Source organism: Mesitornis unicolor, unplaced genomic scaffold (assembly GCF_000695765.1).
Source record: "Mesitornis unicolor isolate BGI_N332 unplaced genomic scaffold, ASM69576v1 scaffold5140, whole genome shotgun sequence".
Classification (NCBI taxonomy): domain Eukaryota; kingdom Metazoa; phylum Chordata; class Aves; order Mesitornithiformes; family Mesitornithidae; genus Mesitornis; species Mesitornis unicolor.
In genome coordinates this window covers 24,011-43,991 of record NW_010156126.1, presented here as the reverse complement: position 1 = coordinate 43,991, position 19,981 = coordinate 24,011, and the positions used below count along the sequence as shown (strand labels likewise).

The 19,981-nt window shown below is 36.9% G+C and overlaps 1 protein-coding gene across 3 annotated transcripts; it reads left to right on the top strand.

The window, feature by feature from the left end:
- The first annotated feature begins 422 nt into the window (after nucleotides 1-422).
- Nucleotides 423-18,983, top strand: LOC104536813 (E3 ubiquitin-protein ligase RNF170-like). Of its 3 annotated transcripts, none has more exons than XM_010179722.1 (7): nucleotides 423-479; nucleotides 7,175-7,256; nucleotides 11,646-11,721; nucleotides 13,079-13,187; nucleotides 15,598-15,671; nucleotides 17,623-17,727; nucleotides 18,274-18,976. In XM_010179722.1, the coding sequence occupies exons 4-7, from the start codon at nucleotides 13,118-13,120 to the stop codon at nucleotides 18,541-18,543; spliced, it is 519 nt and encodes a 172-aa protein (XP_010178024.1). In that variant the 5' UTR covers nucleotides 423-479; nucleotides 7,175-7,256; nucleotides 11,646-11,721; nucleotides 13,079-13,117; the 3' UTR covers nucleotides 18,544-18,976. The 3 variants fall into 3 exon arrangements, with proteins under 3 accessions (XP_010178024.1, XP_010177951.1, XP_010177875.1); XM_010179649.1 differs by having other exon boundaries at nucleotides 429-479; nucleotides 7,175-7,318; nucleotides 18,274-18,983; XM_010179573.1 differs by lacking the exon at nucleotides 423-479 and having other exon boundaries at nucleotides 7,182-7,318; nucleotides 13,076-13,187.
- The last annotated feature ends 998 nt before the right edge of the window (nucleotides 18,984-19,981 follow it).

Below are 19,981 nucleotides of genomic sequence, written 5' to 3'. Positions count from 1 at the left end.
TTCCTGTCTGAGCAGACAAGTCAGATATCCAAACCGACAGCATTGGCAGGCTCTTTCTAACGTTCCTATCTGCATGTGAATTAAGTTCCACCCTCTGTTTTGTTGGGTTTTTTTGGGAACTCTATGCCTTTCATGGTGTTTGGGGATTGTTTTTCATCATCCAGACAGATATTCCAGGTAATAATACTATACAGACCATTGAATTTTTGCTTCAAGCCATCAACACAGTTTCAGGCTCATGAGAAAAACGGTTGGAAACTTTTTGTTTTCCCAGTGGAATGGTGTATTAACTTGGGATTATTTTCCCTTACAGAATTGCATCTGGAGTTGCATCTGTAGTATTTTTAACCTGTAAAGCATGATTCCGCCAGCAAAAGTAGAATAACTACTTTTCTTTTTTTTTTTTTCCTCTCTCTTTAGGAAAAAAATGTGCCTCAGCAATTACTAACCTCAGACCTTGCAGAGACCTGCTTTACCAGGCAAGTGCCTCAGTTGATCAGTTCTTAAGGTATATTGAACAGAATTTTTATTTGCCTACTGAAATTGCTCTCTCCCCTATTTTGGAAGGACTCTTTGGAATTTTTCATTCCTCTCTTGCAAAGAACATGCATGCATATAAATGTAGTCAGCATAGTTCTGAGAGCAAAGATGATTTCTGGTGAAGAGATAACCAAACTCTGCCGTGTCATGTTCAGTTATAATTTTGCTTTACAAATATATATGTGATTATATATATTATATAAATTATAATTTGTGACTCTAAAGCTGCTACTGACTCATAATAATGCTATATTAACAGATTGTATGAAATCATAGTATGATATTTTCAAGTCAGTTTTAATAATTTTCTCACAGAATGTGTCTTGTCAATTTATATGTTGTTCTATTCGATTTTTTTAAATTTTTCTTAGTAAATATGTCCTTTGGGTGGTGTCTTCCTGATTTTTAAAATGTATAGAGATACTTAATACTAAAGATTATTGTGTATGCTTTATTCAAATAAAGCTGTGCTCACAAAAATGAAAAAACTAATTAATCCTCAAAAACAGTTTTTCTGAGTATACCATCCATCATTTCCCTTATTTCCATTTTATAATGTATATATGTCTATACCACTATTTCAAATTCCAACTTCAGTACACCAGCATGCCTTGATAAAATACATCCAGTCAGGATTTAGCTGATTAGGATTTAGACAGGTCAGCTCATGCTAGGGTCTTCAATGCTGTTTGTACATATTCTGTTCATAATGCATGCTTAATGCCTGCTGTTGTTAACCCTTCCTGAATGCAGTCTAAGCATACCTTTAAGCTCTTCGTGGAGGAGAGTGAAAATAACTGTAGTATCCCATTTGCTGGGTCAAATTCATTCATAAAGTCCCATTCTCAACCACAGGCAGTGGGCACAACCTGCTGCTAACCTGAAGTAGGAAGTTATTTGATTACCTCTGATGAGAGGGGTCTTAGTTATTGCCTCATATTTAAGAATTTTTCCTTATTTGGGGAATTTATGCCAGTTTTTCTCTTAAATGAAAGAAAAACACTAAATATATGCCTTAGATATTTCAGTGTAAGCTAATATGTGTCCAGAGTGTGGGTTACAGAATAAATATGCTCCTTTTCAGTATATTTATATTCTTAGAAGTGTGTTTCTGTTATTTAAAACAGATTAATCTTATTAGAAACCTGTTAATACAAATGAAACCTTTTTGTTGTTGTTCCTTTTACCCTGGAGGAAAATTTTGAGGAGTTAAATAATGTTCGGTCTTAAAAAAAATGTAACTCATAGTATTTTCCTAGTTGGAGAGGAAATAACTTATCCTGGAAAACACACTATCTGTATAAAGGAAGCAGCATTTTTAAAGAGCGGGGTGATGCTTCTGCTAATTAAAGAAAACTGGTAAAAAGTATTACAGGTTCTGACCTGCATCCTGGTCCACCACCACTGTCTTTGTTTTAGAATTTCTTTCAAGCACTGCGGGTGGTTGTCAGTACTGCATCAAGAAGAAAATATCCAAAATAAAAATAAAATTAAAGCAGAACAAAACCAAACAAAAACTCCAAGCAAAAAACGCTGCTATTCCCTTCCAGTTCACTCCCAGCCCATTCCTGAAAGGACACATTGTTATCCAATATATCTCTGCAATGTTGAGTAAATTATACTGTGCTCTTAAAGACAGTAAAATATTGCTCTTGGTTATGAATTTTTATCTCACAGCAGTACTGCTCAGACTCATTCAGACGTGAAGAGAGCCTCTTAATTTTTTTTCACTATGCTTATATATTCATTTGGTAGCAGGTCCTAAAAATCTGGTTTTGAAGGTATTTTAGCATATGGCGCTTCCTTGATAAACTAGGAAAAGTTCAAATCCTTCAGAAAACTATGAGGGTATACTGACTTTGGATAGCTGGCAACATTTTACCGTAGCATGGCAAACACTGGGTTGTTTTTCATTTCTTTATGAAATAGAGAATTGTTCTAGCTGTGCTGTATATCAAACATTGAAAGTCTTCATAGTACTTTTCAAATGTGAAAAGTGAAGAAATAATACATCCACGCTAGTGTATGTCCTCATGCCCTCGCATTTCAGTGTGATCTGTATGAGTTTCCAAGAATGAAAGACGTTGTAATTGCAGTATTGCTCATTATGGTTCTCCTTTTTTTTTTTTTGCATAAACTTGCCTGCATTGTTCTTACTTAACCACAGAGGGAGAAATGAAACTTCTAAGGCCTGCAGATTCTTATTTGAAATATAAGTAAATCAATGTTGCTTTCTGTCAGTCATCACTTTGAGGAAAAACTGAGAATAAACAAGGTGATTTTGTGTTGAGATGGTTAGTCTGTGACTTCTTTTATAAACAAAACTGTGCAATTTTATAAATTATAGAATCCATCCTTTTCTATTTCCAAGTATTTTGTGGACAATTCAGTCTGAGGCTGTTTGCATTCTATAGCTATCAACAATCTTAATGCAAATAAACCTGATCCCAGTCTAAGTACTGTGCGGCAAAGTCCAGCTATAACTTAGCTAGCCCAAGTGGAACAGAAGAGTGACTCTTTGTCTTCTTTCCCCTCACGGAGCAGTCGTACCATTTTACTTCAAGCAAGTGCCAGCAGTTTGAAGATGAGATGAAGTGAAACTGAAATTAAGTTTGCGGCTCTTTTGTTGTTACTTTTAATTTGTAAAAAAGCCAAATTATTGGAAAACATATTTTTGGGATTTTTAAACTTTGCAACTGATACTTTCAACGTTCAGAAGTTGATTGTATAAGTTCCGATTTTGATGTGAGTATTGTTAGATGTGGTTTGGTTTTCATCTTCTAATTGGGACACAGGGTAGGGTTATGGTTTCATTTAAGAAAGCTGTCATTTTTAAATGGCTAAAAAGAGAAAAAATCTTAAGTATAAATAAAAATCAGCATTAAAAAATCGAACCTTCTTTGTAATTACAAAAAGAAACAAAGTAGCATAAAACTACAAAGAAGAAAAAACAGCTTTAAAACTAACGTTTGAAAAGCTCGTGGTGTAGAACGCTGATCTGAAAAGGATTGTATGATGAAAACATTGATTTAATACTCTTATTTTTGCATAACCAAACAAATGTAATGCATGGCCATAAAAAGTCTGATACAAACCACATTGAATTGCAATTAAATGACATCAGATTATTAGCTGTTATTATTTTATAAGAGATTAGATGTCTGTGATAAGGTCTGGTTCTTGAAGTCTTCTCTGTCCTACACTTAGTCCTTGTCAATGTTGGTTGTGTCTGAAGACTGAAGTGTGTTTATTACACCATGTAAGAATTAACTCTCCTATAGCCTGCTTGTTGTACCAACTGAAAGAGCACCACAGCTAAACACATGTACTGGGAGGCAGGATTCCTTAACAGCTATTTTAGGACTGTTGTCTAGTCTATTACACATTCAAGTCACTGCAGATGTGTTCGTTGGCTGTTGTGGTTGCACTTGAAGAAATGTGAACTGCAAGCTTGCAGTTCTAGATATTTTGTTTGAATATGTTCAAAACAGATGTGAAATCATAAAATTCCTCTCTCCTTCAGTCTGACAATTTTCAAATAGTGTATTTTAGCAGTGCTCTTGTAGCCATCTTTTTTTTTTACATGCTAACCCAGAGATAAGAGGAGGAAGAGGTTGTTACTGTCTTTACTGAGGCTTGAATGATTATTCTAAGGAAGTATGTACCGATCTTTTGAAGTGAAACCCTTCTGTTCATAGCTCCTAGTCTACACAACTCATGTCAGCCCTCCTGTGCAATGATTTGTTGCGGAAAAAGTGCTAGAATTAATGAGAAGAATATGCTCAGGACTTGCTGGCTGTCCAGAAGCAGCAAGTAAATTAAAACATGAACAACATGAGCCTTAAGCATTGGTAGTCCATCTTCTCTAGAATTTCGTAACAGAAACAGCTAGGAGAGAGACTGAGACAGAGATTCTACTTCCCCCTCTATACATCTCTGATGTGTTGATATGTAAGTGAAGACAAAATGTTTGAGGGAGTGGCATTTTATGTAGCCAGAAAGACTCTGCAGAAATTTATTTTGGGCACTGAGTTTGTGTGAAAATAGTTATTGGGAAAGTCATGTGATAACTGAAGGGGTGAAGTAGATACAAGTAATTGGCATTATCTGCAGGAAGGAAGAGACGGTGAGAATCTGTGTATTTCTTAACCACATTCTTCTGCTAACCTGGGCACCACAGTTTAGTATTTCAGGAAGAGTGAATGAGCAGAAATGAAGGCAAGCAGATCTATTGAGTGCTATTAATGCTAGACAGATAAGGATTAAGACTGTTGTTGCAAGGAACGTGCAGAGAGGGAGAGAGAGCTCTAGAGTGGATGTCTTGAAGGGTGTTCAGGGCAGCTGAGTTAACTTTGTGTGATACTGGCAATTCATGTGTTGGTTTCAGAGTGCTCCACGCAAGCAGTGACATAGAAAGCCTCTGAGATGCCAGTGTGAGGAAACACTTGCCTTTCAAATGTGCAGTTAAAGCATCTATATGTCTCTGCCACAGTGTGTATTTCTGTTAAAAAGTCCACAGCATGTAATGGGATGTAGTTATTGGCATGTAGGTCTATTTTAACTCAGCTGATGCAGGGCAATGGAGGACGCTTGACATGCTAATTCCTTGCCATTTACTTCTGGTTTTATTCTGAGTGGTCAACCAAGAAATGGCAGTGTGACACAGTAAAAATTAGTGGACTGATGATGATGATCCTTAAGGAGAGAGGACATTAGGAGTTTAAGGTGCAAGTGCACCGCCTGAGACACAGTTGTGGAAAATTAGTGTCTCAGAATGATGTATTGTAAGAAAGAAAAGGTTCTTCAGAATTGGATATGCAAAGAAATAAAGTATACAGGTTGGGAATGTTGAGCTAGGGAGGCATCACAGCATACCTACCAGTCCAGATCCTCAGCATCAAAGAACTGCCCAGAAAACTTCCGCCCCATCTTAGCCTCATGGCTTTAACTATAGCAGTATAATTGTCTTACCGGCTACACAGAGAAATCCTATAACCCTTGTGTAGGCACTTGTTCCTAAGTAAGACTTTTCCACAAAGATCTGGTCTTTTAGTCATTACTGTATATGAAACCTGTGTCAGTATCAACCTACTTTAAACATAGCTCTGATGAGTCACTGGTGTTCCACCTTTGGGAAAAGTTTTTCTAAATACTAATCAGTGTTTCAGTAGTTAGACTGTGACACAGTTGCTTGTGGAAAGCTGTAATTAGCAAAAATGATTACTATCATTACAGAAATAATAGTCTCAGTTCAGGTTGGGACACTTAGTGTAACTTAGCTTATTTTTTCACTTCATACATGCTTCATTATTTTGTTTTGGTTTTCACAGTAGAGGCCCAAAAATACAACAATTAAAGGAATCTACTCTCCATTCTCCATGAGTTTTCTCTGCTCTTATGGTACTTAATTGTACCACATACTGTTTTTTCGAGGGTTTTGTTGTTTTTAACAATAAAGTTAGAATATACCAGCTTCTCTTGCATTGCTGCTACAGAGGGTTGCTCCTGCAAATGTGAAGAAGCTTGGAAAAAGCTCTACAACTCATACAAAAAAAGATTTAGGGGGTTATCTTACAGAGAAAGATGACGCTTCTGTATTAGCAGTAGCCTGGTATGTTGAAATCTTGGCAGAGTAGTCATTGCAGGTATGCACTAAAATCCCAGTGACTTGTATTGCATTTCAGTTTTGCAATTAATTGAGGGCCAGACAGTGTCTGGTTATGTTTTCTAGGCAGCAAGGTTCGAATTAAAACATGACACATGAGCTGTAAAGTGGAGAGAAGTGCTGATGAAAGCTTGCAAGCTTAAGGCACACACACTGGACTAGGAAGTAATGTAAATTTTATGTCTTACCTGACCTCATTTTATTTTGCTTGTTTCCAGCTGTAGGTTAATACTGTAGGTTAATGTTAGCATTTGCAAGTCATTCTGATAGTTGTGTATGTGAAATGAGTATAAAACAAACGAGTCTAACTGGGGAAGCCTTGAAATACTCTTTCTTTCATGTTTTCCCATGTTTCCATCTGAAGGATGATAATGCATAGAAAAGAGAGCTAAAATACAAAGGTCATTGGGTGATTCCTATGTATCCAGATGGGCATTTGACATTCTAAAAACAGCTAAACCCCAATTCTCCTTGTTTCTTTCTTCACGTAAGTGTTGAAAACTCTAGGTTTCTAAAAATTGCATTGTCTCATCCTAGCAGCAATTATGTGTTGTGTAATAAATAAAATTCTTGATAATGCAGAATCATACTTGTTATAAGTGAACTGTCCTTAGAATATGTCTAATTCAGCAATGATCTAGGCAAGTTATCTGGTAAAGATTCCCAGGTAAAGTATATGACTGATTTAAAAAAAAAAAAAAAAGATCACAACAGTCATTTCCAACTTGTTTGCTACTACCCAAGACAGATGTTTTGCAGTCCTCTGCAGCAAGCTCAGTGTTTGTTAAAATGCATCTGTTCTCTCTCCTTTTACCATTTTTCCTCCAGCAATAACTAATCTGTTGTTTCAGGAATTTATTGTGTGTATTAATAGATGTGTATGCATATTATTTTTAACTATGTTTAAAATGTATGTATGTGCATGTATGTTTTAATATATATATGTATATATTTCTTTTTACATTTTAGAGCTGTGATGGGCAGTCACCAAACAGAAGTTCAGAGTCTGAAGCTAGATAATGATTCAGTAATAGAAGGAATAAGTGACCAGGTACTGGTGGCAGTTGTGCTCAGTTTCACTTTCATTGCTGCTCTGGTATATACACTTCTAAGGTGAGAATATGTTGACAGGAATTAATCTGCATACCTGCATTTGTGAAATACTAACTTTCTCAACAAATTTTTGTATTGGTACACAAAACAGCTGTGATTTTGTGACATTAAGGAAATGATTGTTTGATTACTTACTCTGTTTAACAAATTGCTTGGGAGAGGTTCATAATTCAGTTCACAGTTACAATGAAATGATGGATTTCTCAAAAGCAAACTTTAACTCTTCCTTATGTTGCAGTGATCAAACTGATTAATGTTCATTGTTGAAATTGAAAATGGCTGCATTCACAGCCTGTATGGCTGGTGTGTCTTATTTGGTTACAAAGTACAGATTTGTCAGTAGTGGCTCCACAATTAAGATGGATGTAATTTTTTATCTCCTTAAAAAAAAAACAAACCCAAAAAACTCTTAGATCTGAATAAATTGACTGGTTTATAAATGAATATGCTGGAAAACAGCGGACTTTTAATATACTTTTCTTAAAGCAGAATGTTAAGTTCAGAATTCAATAACTTTAATGGTCAGTAATCAAAGATGCTTGCTTTTTTTTTTCCTTCTTTTCAGAGTTTTCTCTTGCAACCTAACAGTTACCTTAGCCTGTGTGTTTTAGGACAAGAAGTCTGACCTTCAGATTGGCTTTTTTTAAAATGGATGTAAACTTCTAACACATAAGTGGTTTTTTACAACTAAGAAAACACAGTTTTAGTGATGCAATGGCATTGTGGAATTTACTGAGGAGGATCTGTCTGCTATGAGAAGTATTAGTGAGGTAGGAGGTATTTCAGAGCAAGCTACAGAAGAAAACAGAAGTAGGAGAGCTTAGACTGCAAGGCAGTGCTGCAGAACCAAGAGATAGCAAAGAACTCTGAGAAATGTATGCGCTTCACATTGCTTCTCTTTTCAAGGCTGTTTCAGTTATTCAGATGGCTTCAAGAGTGCCATTTTTTCCTCTGTGCTCTTTTGCTTTCTCTGCCCCTTATATTGACATTTTTAACATTTGTGACTTGAATTTCAAGTGCTTAATTTAAAAGTAAACATCTTATTTTTCAACTTTGTAGAGGCAAGTAAGTTGAGAACATGCAAAAAGTGTGTGGAACCAGTGAGTAAGAGCAGTGGGAGTTCACTCAGGATTGGAGTTCAGGAAGATGATAGATCGATGATAAAGGGTTACTTGGGGAGGGAGAAAAGGGCTAGTTACTAACCACCTCTGCAGTATAGTGAGCTAGGTAAAAAGTTTATCTGTGGATCCTGTTACATGCCCTGATGGTTTATTTTCTAGAGGCGCAAAAAACCCCAGACTTCTGTGCTTTGAAAGTCTTGAGGTTGTTTACTTCTGTATTGTATGACTGACTACTGAAGGCCCTATCAATACCCTCCTAGCTCTCTGCTGTTCCTTCTGGTACCTTTTGAAGTTGTCTGCATTTAGCAGCATTTTTCTTCTACCTCCGTTGTATTGTCTCCATCAAAATCCTCACAGTACAAAAATTATAGTAATTCTTATTTATTTAGTACTGAAGAGGGAGTGGGGAAGAAAAGGAGTGTTTTCTTTTTCCTTCTCTAGTTATCTTAGGCAATACAGTGATCTTTGTGTTCCTTATACTGCGTCTATTACCCTAGCCTCTTTGCGACCCATTCTTCTGTATGCAGCATCTGAAATACTTAAGTTGGGTAGGAGCAGATCCTGTGTAAGAATACTTGAAAGAAAGCTTAGGGTTATGAATAAGGTTACAGGAGCTGAATAAAAAGGAAAATTGGGCAGCAAGGAGTGTATGTTGCAGTAGATCTTATGGGACAGAAGTGGAATATGGAAAGAATTGATAAGGGATATGGTTGATGTACTTCTTTCCAGCAGAGCGAGCTCAGTGAAGCATCACATTAGGGCATGAGCTGAAGGTCAGATCTTAATCCAGGGAAATTAACAGTGGCCATCATTGCACAGTGATATACCAGTCCCCATGAGTTCTGTCCCTTACTTTCCCTGTGTGAGACTGCACACTGAGGTAGGCAGCCTTCCTCCTTCTAGTAGTGACAGTTTGGTGTGGTCCTTTGTGATACATGGTACAATCTTTCCGCATCATGGGACTTTTTTTTCTTAAGTTATGGGGTGCTAACATTCAGATGTGGGGAAATCAAAAGACTCCACATCCAACTTTATTTCTTTCTGGCTTGTGTTTGATAATGCCTTTAATTACATAGCACCATACTGGTTTTCATCTATTTTTTCACACTAATTACATGACAGAAGTTATGAATTGGATGTCTTGAGCTCTGCCTGTCCCCTCCTGGCCATTGCACAGCGTTCTCCTACCTCAGCAGCTTATGCATAAGTGACAGATGTTTTTCATACTGTACCTCTACAATTCTACAAATACTCTTATGTATTCAACATAGTATGTGACACCAGAGTAAAGTCATATAAACAAACTATTTTTACAAGGATGATAATGTGAATATTGCCCAGGTAACTTTACTCCTTTTTTTTTTTGAGCACTTAATATTCTTCTTTGTTTAGTATAGCTTTTTTTGATAACACTTCTGCAGCAGATTTGCAATTAGTTGTTCATGAAGGAATCAGACTAAACTGGCTTATAATTCACACCTTCCACTTCTGTGTGATTCGAATTGAATTTCAATATACATCAAAATTCTGACAAACCAAAGGTGAAAATATGCTTATTTGTAGAATCTAAACAGGAAAATACTTTTATACATATTACATGTATGACAGACAACGTTCACAAAATCTGACTCATGAAGACCCACAGTGGGCAAGAAGGCTTTTAACGTAAACTTGCTATTGTATAACTTTCATATATATCACCCACAGTCGTGTTCAATAAATTTAGTTTTTATGAATAACCATGTAGTTATTAGTATGAAAAATATGCAGTTTGTCTGCTCCTCTTTGAAGAAAGACTGAAGGAGACAAATTGTTAAAGACAGCATAATGCAGTATTATGCTTGCCCACATCAAATGAAGGAAAATATTGCAGAAGCTTCTAGAGCCATTGAGGAAATTATGTAAATAGAACTGCAACTAGAAAATATCCTAAAAATTCAGCCAGCCCTCAGCTCTGACAGAATATCAGCTTGCCTAGGTCGTCCCTGGAAGCAGTGCAACCTGTTTTTTGATTGAACTTTTAGTCCAAGATAGATCACAGTACACTAAGGTGACATTTTCTGATTTTGTACATTTAGCGATTAGAAATGTTCCTCCACCAACTTTCATAAATATGAGCAATTATTTCCCACAGTTATAGAATGAAAGCCTTATCTTGTCCCCTTTTCTCTCCATGAGCAGTCTTCTGTATGAGCTGACATTTGTTCACTCTTTCTCTAATGTTTAAAGAATGTGGACAGTAGTTCTTATTCTCTATTGAACTTCTTCCACCTTCTCTGTGTTTTTGCGCATTTAGCCCAAAATGGAAAACAGAATCCAGATGAGACCTCAGCAGTGCTGAGCAGAATGTATCACCACTGAAATCCATATGAATAAACAAAGCATAAAAATTGAATTATGAATATGGTGCTGTTCACTCATATTTATTGTAGCTCAACACCTCTTAATGTTGTCAGCATAATTTTTAATTCCAATTCTGTTTCTATTGTGCTTTTGAATTTCAAACTTGTAATAGAGCCAGCCTCCTTTCTTCAGTGACTCCCTTCCCTCTGATTCCCCTTGGCATCTCTAACCTGTAGTTTTCTTGCCTGCAGTCTTTCTTTTTAAAGAGTGATTTAAAAAGAGTGATTTCTTTTTATATCCAGTCTGCTGATAGTTACATAAATTCAACATTCTAAATCTAAGAGTTTGCCTACCCCTTCTTATATAAATGCTGTGTCTTAATCTCTCACACAGCAGATAAAATTGAGATCATTAGGATTTTTCAACTCTATAGCATAGGTAGTGAATAAAGAAAGTAAGAAATTTACAAGTAGACCAACAATACAAAAGCTAACAATGGAGACAAAAAGTAAAAATATCTGCATGATGGATATAAAAACTTTCAAGCAACTTGATTTTTCATAGGTTAATGGCTTAATTTTTTTCAGATGAGAATCTAGTTTTAACATAATTTAATGATTGATTATGAAGTCTCTGTGAAAAATCTTGCTGCTGTACAGTTTTAAGTGTCCAGAGTAACATTAAGAACTAGAATAAATGTTCTTTTTCCTTAATTATTTGTGTATCTCCTTTAAAATCCTTTATAGCAGCAAATAATTATTTTTTTGCCCTTTATTCAAGTTCCTTTTTTTTTCCAATTAGTTATTTTTCAGTGTTAGGTCACATTGTTCAGTTTTTCTTATTGCTTATATTTCCTTTCACAGAAATGAACATCAGAACATACACCCAGAAAATCAAGAGCTAGTGCGAGCTCTTCGTCAGCAGCTTCAGACTGAGCAGGTGCTGTGCTAAGTTTTGGCATCATTCTGCTGTGGTTTGGGGTAGTGCAGACTTCTCTGAGGTTCTGGAAAAAGCTGGTCTTGAAAGTTGTGGAAACTTACTGTACAGAGGCATCTTTGAAATTTATCAAGTAATGAGACGACATAGGCTTTTAAAATTGATAAGTAATTAAAATTAAATGTTTGGCTGGTTCTTTTTTTTCAGACAAGTTTTTGCCACAAGGTGGAGTATGTTAGATTATGTTGTGTGCTTCCTGCAGTGTTCCTGGGAACTTTGCAGTAAAGGAAAGGAAATGTAGAGTACAGCTTGCTGCCACAGGACAAGGGTTAGATGTGTAGTCTGATAATCTGTGTGTAGCAGAACAATGGCACAGCAACATGAGCCAAGAAACAAAGACTGACAGAAACTTTTTACCAAAACGTTTTGTGAACAGTACAAGGGGCAATGGTTCTAAACTGAAAGAGGGTAGATTTAGCCTGGATATTAGGAAGATTCTTTACTGTGAGGGTGGTGAGACAGTGGGCCAGGTTGCCCAAAGAAGTTGTGGATGCCCCTTCCCTGGAAGTGTTTAAGGTCAGGTTGTACAAGGCTTTGAACAACCTGATCTAGTGACAGATGTCCCGGCCTATTGCAGGGAAGTTGGACTACATGATCTCTAAAAGTCCTTTCCAACCCAAACCATTCTATGGTTCTATGATTGCATTCAGTTCTGACATATAGAGGAGAGGATGGGAGAGTCTAGGCCAGGTTAGTGACGATTGCTGAGTCCCAGCCCTAGAGTGAAAAGCCATACTTCTGGACAGTACTGAGGAGAGTCTTTAATCATAATACTTCTTGAAATTGTTATTACAGTGCAGTTTTGTGGAAGACAAATACGGCAAAATGAGGTGAAAAACTATTTCATGGCAGTGACATACATGAGCTGATGTCTCTGCTTGGGCTTAGGAACACTAAATATTGCAACTGGTAAGCAATGCAGTTCAGTTAGCTGGTTCTGGACAGAACTACTTAGGATAATGACGTAACAGTCTAGATCTGAGTTGATATTCATGTTTCAGCATGTCTAACCTGACTTGGTTTAAAGGACCAAGGACGTTCTTTCTTTGCCATCTTTAGCTGGATTGAAGCACACACTTACAGATGAAGGGAAAATAATGGGCTTGTCAAAAGAAGAATTTGCTTAGTTCTTTAAGTATGTTTGGTTTTTTAATTTAAATATGTTTCTCTTTCATTTCATATAGTTTTGCATTTGACTTCGACTTCTAGTAAATGAACACTGGATTTCTTATTATTTTTTAAACTTGGTAAACTTATATATTATCTCTTAACACTTTACATTTCTCTTCTGTTCTAGCAGGATGCTTCTGTTGGTGATAGGCATCGCTTCTATACAGATATGTCCTGTCCAGTCTGTTTGCAACAGGCTACATTTCCTATAGAAACAAACTGTGGACATCTCTTCTGTGGTAAGCAAGAAAACACTGAAGGGGCAAAGATAAAACCAGAACAGAAATACAGACTTTTTGGCACTAGTACAGTCACCCTAACACAAAGCTTTGTTTCACTTAACTACTTATCTTCTAATCTGCATTAGAAATAATTTTCATTGTTGAGAAAATGCATTTGTTATTAGACAGTCACTTTGAGAATGTGCTGCATTTTTTTTCTGTGCTATCAAGATTGAAACTGCAGATAATTTAAAAATGTCAAGGACAGACAGTATAATATATTTCCAGTTAGTAAAAAAAACCTGAAGAGACAGCAAAACACTTGGAATTGTACTGTTTAAAAAGATTTGTTTAGAAAAAGTAAAAAATTCTGCTTGGTATTACCTTTACCTTGGTGTGTTGGGTTCAGGGTGCTTAAAGTGTTAGCCTTTTTTTTCTTTCAGGCCCAGCTATACAAATTTATATATGAATAATCTATGTTACTTTTTGCTATCTAGTTTTATGGAGTATATGGTGCATACCATGCCTAGTCATTCAGATGAAAAAAATTACAGATTTGGAAAACAGTTAAAGCACTCAGATTTGTAGTTGCCAAGCCACTCTCTATGATATTTGAAAAGCCATGGCAGTCAGGTGAAATCCCTGGTGACTGGAAGAGGGGAAACATCACACCCATTTTTAAAAAGGGTAGAAAGGAAGACCCAGGGAACTACTGACCTGTCAGCCTCACCTCTGTGCCTGGGAAGATCATGGAGCAGATCCTCCTAGAAGCTATGCTGATGCACATGGAGAAGAGAGAGGTGATTTGAGAGAGCCAGCATGGCATTACTAGGGGCAAGTCCTGCCTGACCAACCTAGTGGCTTTCTACAACGGGGTAACTGCATCAGTAGACAAGGGAAAAGCTACGGATGTCATCTATCTGGATTTCTGCAAAGTCTTTGATATGGTTCCCCACGTGGAGAAGGGTGGATTTGATGGGTGGTGGTGATTCAGTGGGTAAGGAATTGGCCGGATGATCGCATCCAGAGTGTACTGGTCAATGGCTCGATGTCCAGATGGGAGTTGGTGACAAGTGGTGCCCCTCAAGGGTCTGTACTGAGACCAGTGCTGTTTAATATCTTCATTAATGATACTGACAACAGGATTGAGTGCACCTTCAGCAAGTTTGCTGATGATACCAAGCTGGGTGGTGAAGTTAATGTGCCAGAGGGAAGGGATGCCATCCAGAGAGACCTGGGTAAGCTGGAGAAGTGGGCCCAGATGAACCTCATGAGGTTCAACAAGGCCAAGTGCAGGGTCCTGCACCTGGGCAAGGACATTCCACATTACTGATACAGACTGGAAGATGATGTGCTGGAAAGCAGCCCTGAGGAAAAGGACTTGGGGGTACTAGTAGATGAGAAGCTGGACATGGGCCACCAATGTGCATCTGCAGCCCAGAAAGCCAACTGCATCCTGGGCTGCATCGAAAGAAGTGTGGCCAGCGGATCAAGGGAGGTGATTCTGCCCCTCTGCTCTGCTCTCATGAGACCTCACCTGGAGTACTGTGTCCAGCTCTGGAGTTCCCAACACAAAAAGGACACTGAAATGCTGGAGCATGTCCAGAGGAGGGCCACAAAGATGATCAAAGGGCTGGAGCACCTCTCCTACAAAGACAGGCACTGAGAGTTGGAGTTGTTTAGCCTGGAGAAGGGAAGGCTTGCAGCATTACAATACCTGAAAGGTGCCTGTAAGAAATCTAGGAAGGAACTGTTTACAAGGTTATGTAGCAATAGGATGAGGAGTAATGGTTTTAAACTAGAAAAGGGTAGATTTAGGTTGGATATTAGGAAAAAGTTCTTCAACATGAGGAACTGGTTGCCCAGGGAGGAAGTGGAGGCCCCATCCCTGGAGATATTCAAGGTCAGGCTTGATGGGGCTCTGAGCAACCTGATCCAGTAACACTGTCCCTGCTCACTGCAGAGGGGTTGGAGTAGATGATCTTTAAAGGTCCCTTCCAACCCAACACATTCTATGGTTCTATGATTTCTATATATTCCTTCATTGAAACTCTGATAATAAAGCCAGGTTTTTAGGATAAATTTTACATCTCTTGACATTCTTGTGAATTCTAAATTTTAAACTGGTAAAATTTTTAACTATTTACTTCTTCAGTTAATGATTAGGTTTTCTGTCTTTTCAGGAAGTAATACCCTAAAATTAATGATGCATTTTAACTTACTCAGGATTTTTCTCATTAATGGCGTTGAATTTGAATACGTTGGTTATTGATATCTTCAGTGAATTCTGTATAAAAAATTACACCAGAAAAGTGAGATTTAACCTAACTGCTTATACACGTCATTGTTTTCCTTTTTGTGTAACATAATATTTCATGCAATGGCTTTCAACTCAGAAGTTTAAATGTCAGTATCTTACTTTCATCAGGTTCCTGCATTATTGCCTACTGGAGATATGGCTCATGGCTTGGTGCCATCCGTTGTCCAATCTGCAGACAAACGGTAATATTTTAAGTAATCACGTACCTGCTAGTTCAGCTATCTAGTAGAGCTTATCAAAAAACCACATGTGAACTGCAATAGTGAGCCTGACAGAAGAAGTCTGAGAAGTTGAAAGAATATAAATATGCAAGATGTAGATGGTGGACATTAAGTTTTTGTGGACATTTTTGCTTTGCTAAAAGGCTAAAAAAGTACAGACTGTTCCTGTAACTCCAGTTTAAGTGAACAGCACTGGTAACTCGGCCATTTTTCTGTAAAGGAGTATATGAAAGCAGAAAGTTTTAAGATCTTAACTATGATTTTTCTATGCTTTCTGTTCAGGTTGTTATATAACTTCTTTACCAGAACTTGCATCTGAAAGACCTGGCTGTTGTGGAAGATTGCCAGTAGGCAGTATAGTACTGGTTTCTAAGAAGTACCCTCTCCCTTCTTTCTCTCCCTGCCAAAAAAGCCTATCCATGTCAATTTCTTATTTTGTCCCTATTTTTAGTTTGTATGTATTATTAATTTGAGCTTTGCAGAGCAAGCATTAACTCACTTCCTACGCAACTTACTTACATTGTCAGTTTGAAATGTGTCCCTGCAACTCATTAACACTTAGGATCTCTGAGTCTTACAGTGTATGTTTTAACAAAAGTACATCTGTACATTAACAGTGCACAAACTACAGAGCTTGTAACTTCTAATGAATTACATAATATGCTTCACGCCCTTGCCCATACATTATATCCTGCTTTGATTATGTGTATCAGCAGGACAGATGACTGTAAGAAGACAGAGAAAGGAAAAAAAAATAGGTATGATGCGAGGAAGACTGAGTAGGTTTAGAGTGTAGCCACTCTACAAAGAAAGACACAAAACATGAAAGTGAGGAAGATGGAAAAGAGGAAAATAAAGATATTTTTTTAGTGTCTCTCCTTACATAGTGGTTCTTCACCTTCCTCTGACTATCAGGTAATCTGTGGTGCACTTCTTCAATGGCTATGCATTCATTCTTACCCTGTGAAGTTAGAGAAGTGAGGTCTGATTTATAAATGGTGAATGGAAGTATGTATACATGAACAACATGAGTCATACGGAAGGTTTGTGGCAGGGCTAGGAGTTGAGTGTAGATCTGCTCGTACTGTCATTTGCTAAATGTGACTGCTGCACAGATAAAAGATATATACTTAGTGGCCAGGTACAGAGGGTGCTTTTGATGACTGTAGTAATTAAAAGTGCTATGCACTTTCTGTTTCCTGAGATAATCTGCATTTTGTAACTGAACAGCACTTTCAAATACAAGTTTTCAGAAACTCCTATATAGAAAGATAACATAAGATAGATATAATATGGCCTTACATATTTTTCCATGTTTGCATGAAAGTTAAACCAAGAACGTAGGATAATTCTCTGTGCTTACAAAAGAGCTGAAGGTTAGTATCTTTTTCTGTTAACTTTCATACAAGGACTAAGGAGAATAATGAATGTCCATATGGAAAAGTATGAGTTTTACTGCTTGTTTCCTGAAATGCAAGGCCGTTCTAAAGGTGGAAGAAGAATGGCCTCATTGTTTGTTTTATTTGATTTTCAATTTAAGAAACAAAACTAGATTAATTCAGTAAATTAACAGTATTCTCCAAATCATCTGTCCCACTTATGAAACATAAACCATTTAGGTGTTTAGAAAAACTTCCTGTAAGCTTCTCTTGGAAGGAGAGTTCTTACACTTGTTTTCAACAAGCTTTTAAAAAGTTAATACTCTTTAAAGAGCTGTAAGCAGTTGGTTTGTTAAAATTTAGCAGCAGTGTCCATGTTAGTACATTTAATTTTATTTTGCTACTAAGTACTCAACTAAGACAAGGTTTTTTCTATGTAGTCATCTGAAGATTACTGTTTTAATTTATGGTTCACAATGCCTGCATTTGGAAGACAGTTGACACATGTAACAAAATCTCCCTGCTGTGCCTAGGTAACATTGTTTTTACCACTCTTCGGTGAAGATCAGCAGGATGCAACCCAAGTACTTCAAGATGTTAATGACTACAATCGGAGATTCTCAGGACAGCCCAGATCTGTAAGTTTTGGGTAAATTTGGGTAGAAGGCAATGATTTTAGGGGAGATTAACAGCATTTTTAATGAATTTTTTTCTTTTTCTTTTCCTTTTCTTTTTTCTTTTTTATTTCATAGTTCTTAGGAACTGTGCAAATTTTTCTCAGGAAATTAATTTTCAATCCCTAGTTGTCTTCTATTCTGATCAGTGTTTCACACCAGTTAACCTGTTTGCGGTTCCTCTCTCTCATTGGTTTTAGTCTAGTAGTCACTGCTTTTCTGTCTTAATAGACACCAATGTATTTTTTTAGTGAGTTAAATGTATGTTTTACACTATAGAATAACACAATTTGACTGTTTATTGAAAGATATATATTCTGAATTGTACTTTTTGCTCATCAAAACTAAATACAGAAAGTCTGGTCTTCCTGGTTTTTGTTTTAATTTTTATAAGCTAATAGATTCCAAAGCTGTAATGTAGTAATAGAAACTTCAGTCTAAAAAATCCACCCATTTAGCATGGACCTGTTGCTAAAGCACAATAATAACTTTTGGTTTCTTTCTTCATAGATTATGGAAAGAATTATGGATCTACCCACTTTATTGAGGCATGCTTTCAGGGAGATGTTTTCTGTTGGAGGCCTCTTCTGGATGTTTCGCATCAGAATATTCCTCTGCTTGCTTGGAGCCTTGCTTTACCTGGCTTCACCTTTGGATTTTCTTCCTGAAGCCCTCTTTGGAATTCTGGGGTTCTTGGATGATTTCTTTGTCATTTTTCTTCTGCTGATATATATCTCTATCATGTACCGAGAAGTGGTAACACAGCGGCTGAATAGATGAAATGGGTGGAAATGGCCCAAATGCAGAGGCAGTTGTGGAATGTTTTAGACAGAGAACCATAACATAAGTATGACATAGCAAGGCGCCTGTGTACAGTTCCAGTAGTTACAATGTCATAGCTGGTCACCTTACATGAATATGAAGGGTTAGTATGTGGTGATGCTTAACTGGAATCTTTAATTTGTGTATTACATACGCTTTATAAGAATGAGGTTAGTTTTATAACATAATAAACTACCTTAATCTGTTTCCACCTGATGAACAGCTGTATGTAATCAAAGCAAAAAATACTTTTTTTGTGTGTGTGTGGTTTGTGAAAAAGGAGTTCTAGTAAAGGACTTCTAAAATAAATCCATTTGGGTAATATATAAGGAAATTCGGAACTTCTTCACAGTACAGTTACCACAACTAAATTGTTTAATGTCTCCCTGTTGTGAGCTAGAGTTTTTTTTAAATAAAAGTAACTTTGTGAATCTCTGTGGAAGAAATCCAAGGAACACATTACAATTACCACCCTGCAGTTTGCTGTTGTCCACATGCTTCACAAAAACCAGGAGAAAGACAGTATTGTTTGAACTGCACTATGTATGATTGCATGCAATTCATAGGATTTTATTTTTATATTTGGGGATATACACAAAGTGTCTGATCTAGACAGAGAAATCGTTCTGCATGCCAGACTGGTTAGTCCTCTACTTTTAAATGGGAGGTTGGTTTTTCTCTTCAAGCTTGTTTGGTAGGTAGGTATCTTGGAAGCATGGAGTGTATGCTGCTTTGGGTCAATGCAATGTACCTGAAGTGAGAGTTTGCATTCATTTAGTTGCATTAAAGCATTTAGCCAATGGAGAGAACCCTCAAATTTTAGATAGTGATTGGAGAAAAGAAGTCTGAACTGGATGTTTACATTGCAGAACTTTACCTGAATGTACATTCTGCAATACGAGTATTAAACAACTTAGATATTGTGTTTGATTTTCAGTTGGGGATTTTTCAGTTGGTTGATTTGGATGTGGGTAGAGGGGGTTCTGAATTACCTTGAAAAAGATCTGTGATAAGGGACCACAAAAAATCCTGGAAATGTTTTCAAAAATACCAGGATATTAATTATCCTTAAAGCTTTTTTTATTAATGTTGAATTTGAATATAGGCTATCTTAGCTACAGAAGTTATTTTAAAATATTTTCATTTGAAGAAGTGAATGCCACTGGGAAGGTCAAGGATATGATAGATCTATGTGCTTTTTAGTTAGAGGAATTCTAATTGCCATTTTATTTTAACTTCCTGAGTACTTGAAAGACAGTGATTAGACAGTTGATTCTTTGTGTGTTTACATATATGGGATGAGACTTAGAATGAAAGGGACCTTTTCACAACTTCATAATACCCATGCAGGCATCTTTCCATGGCTTATACACCAAGGCATGTGCAGGAAGATGAT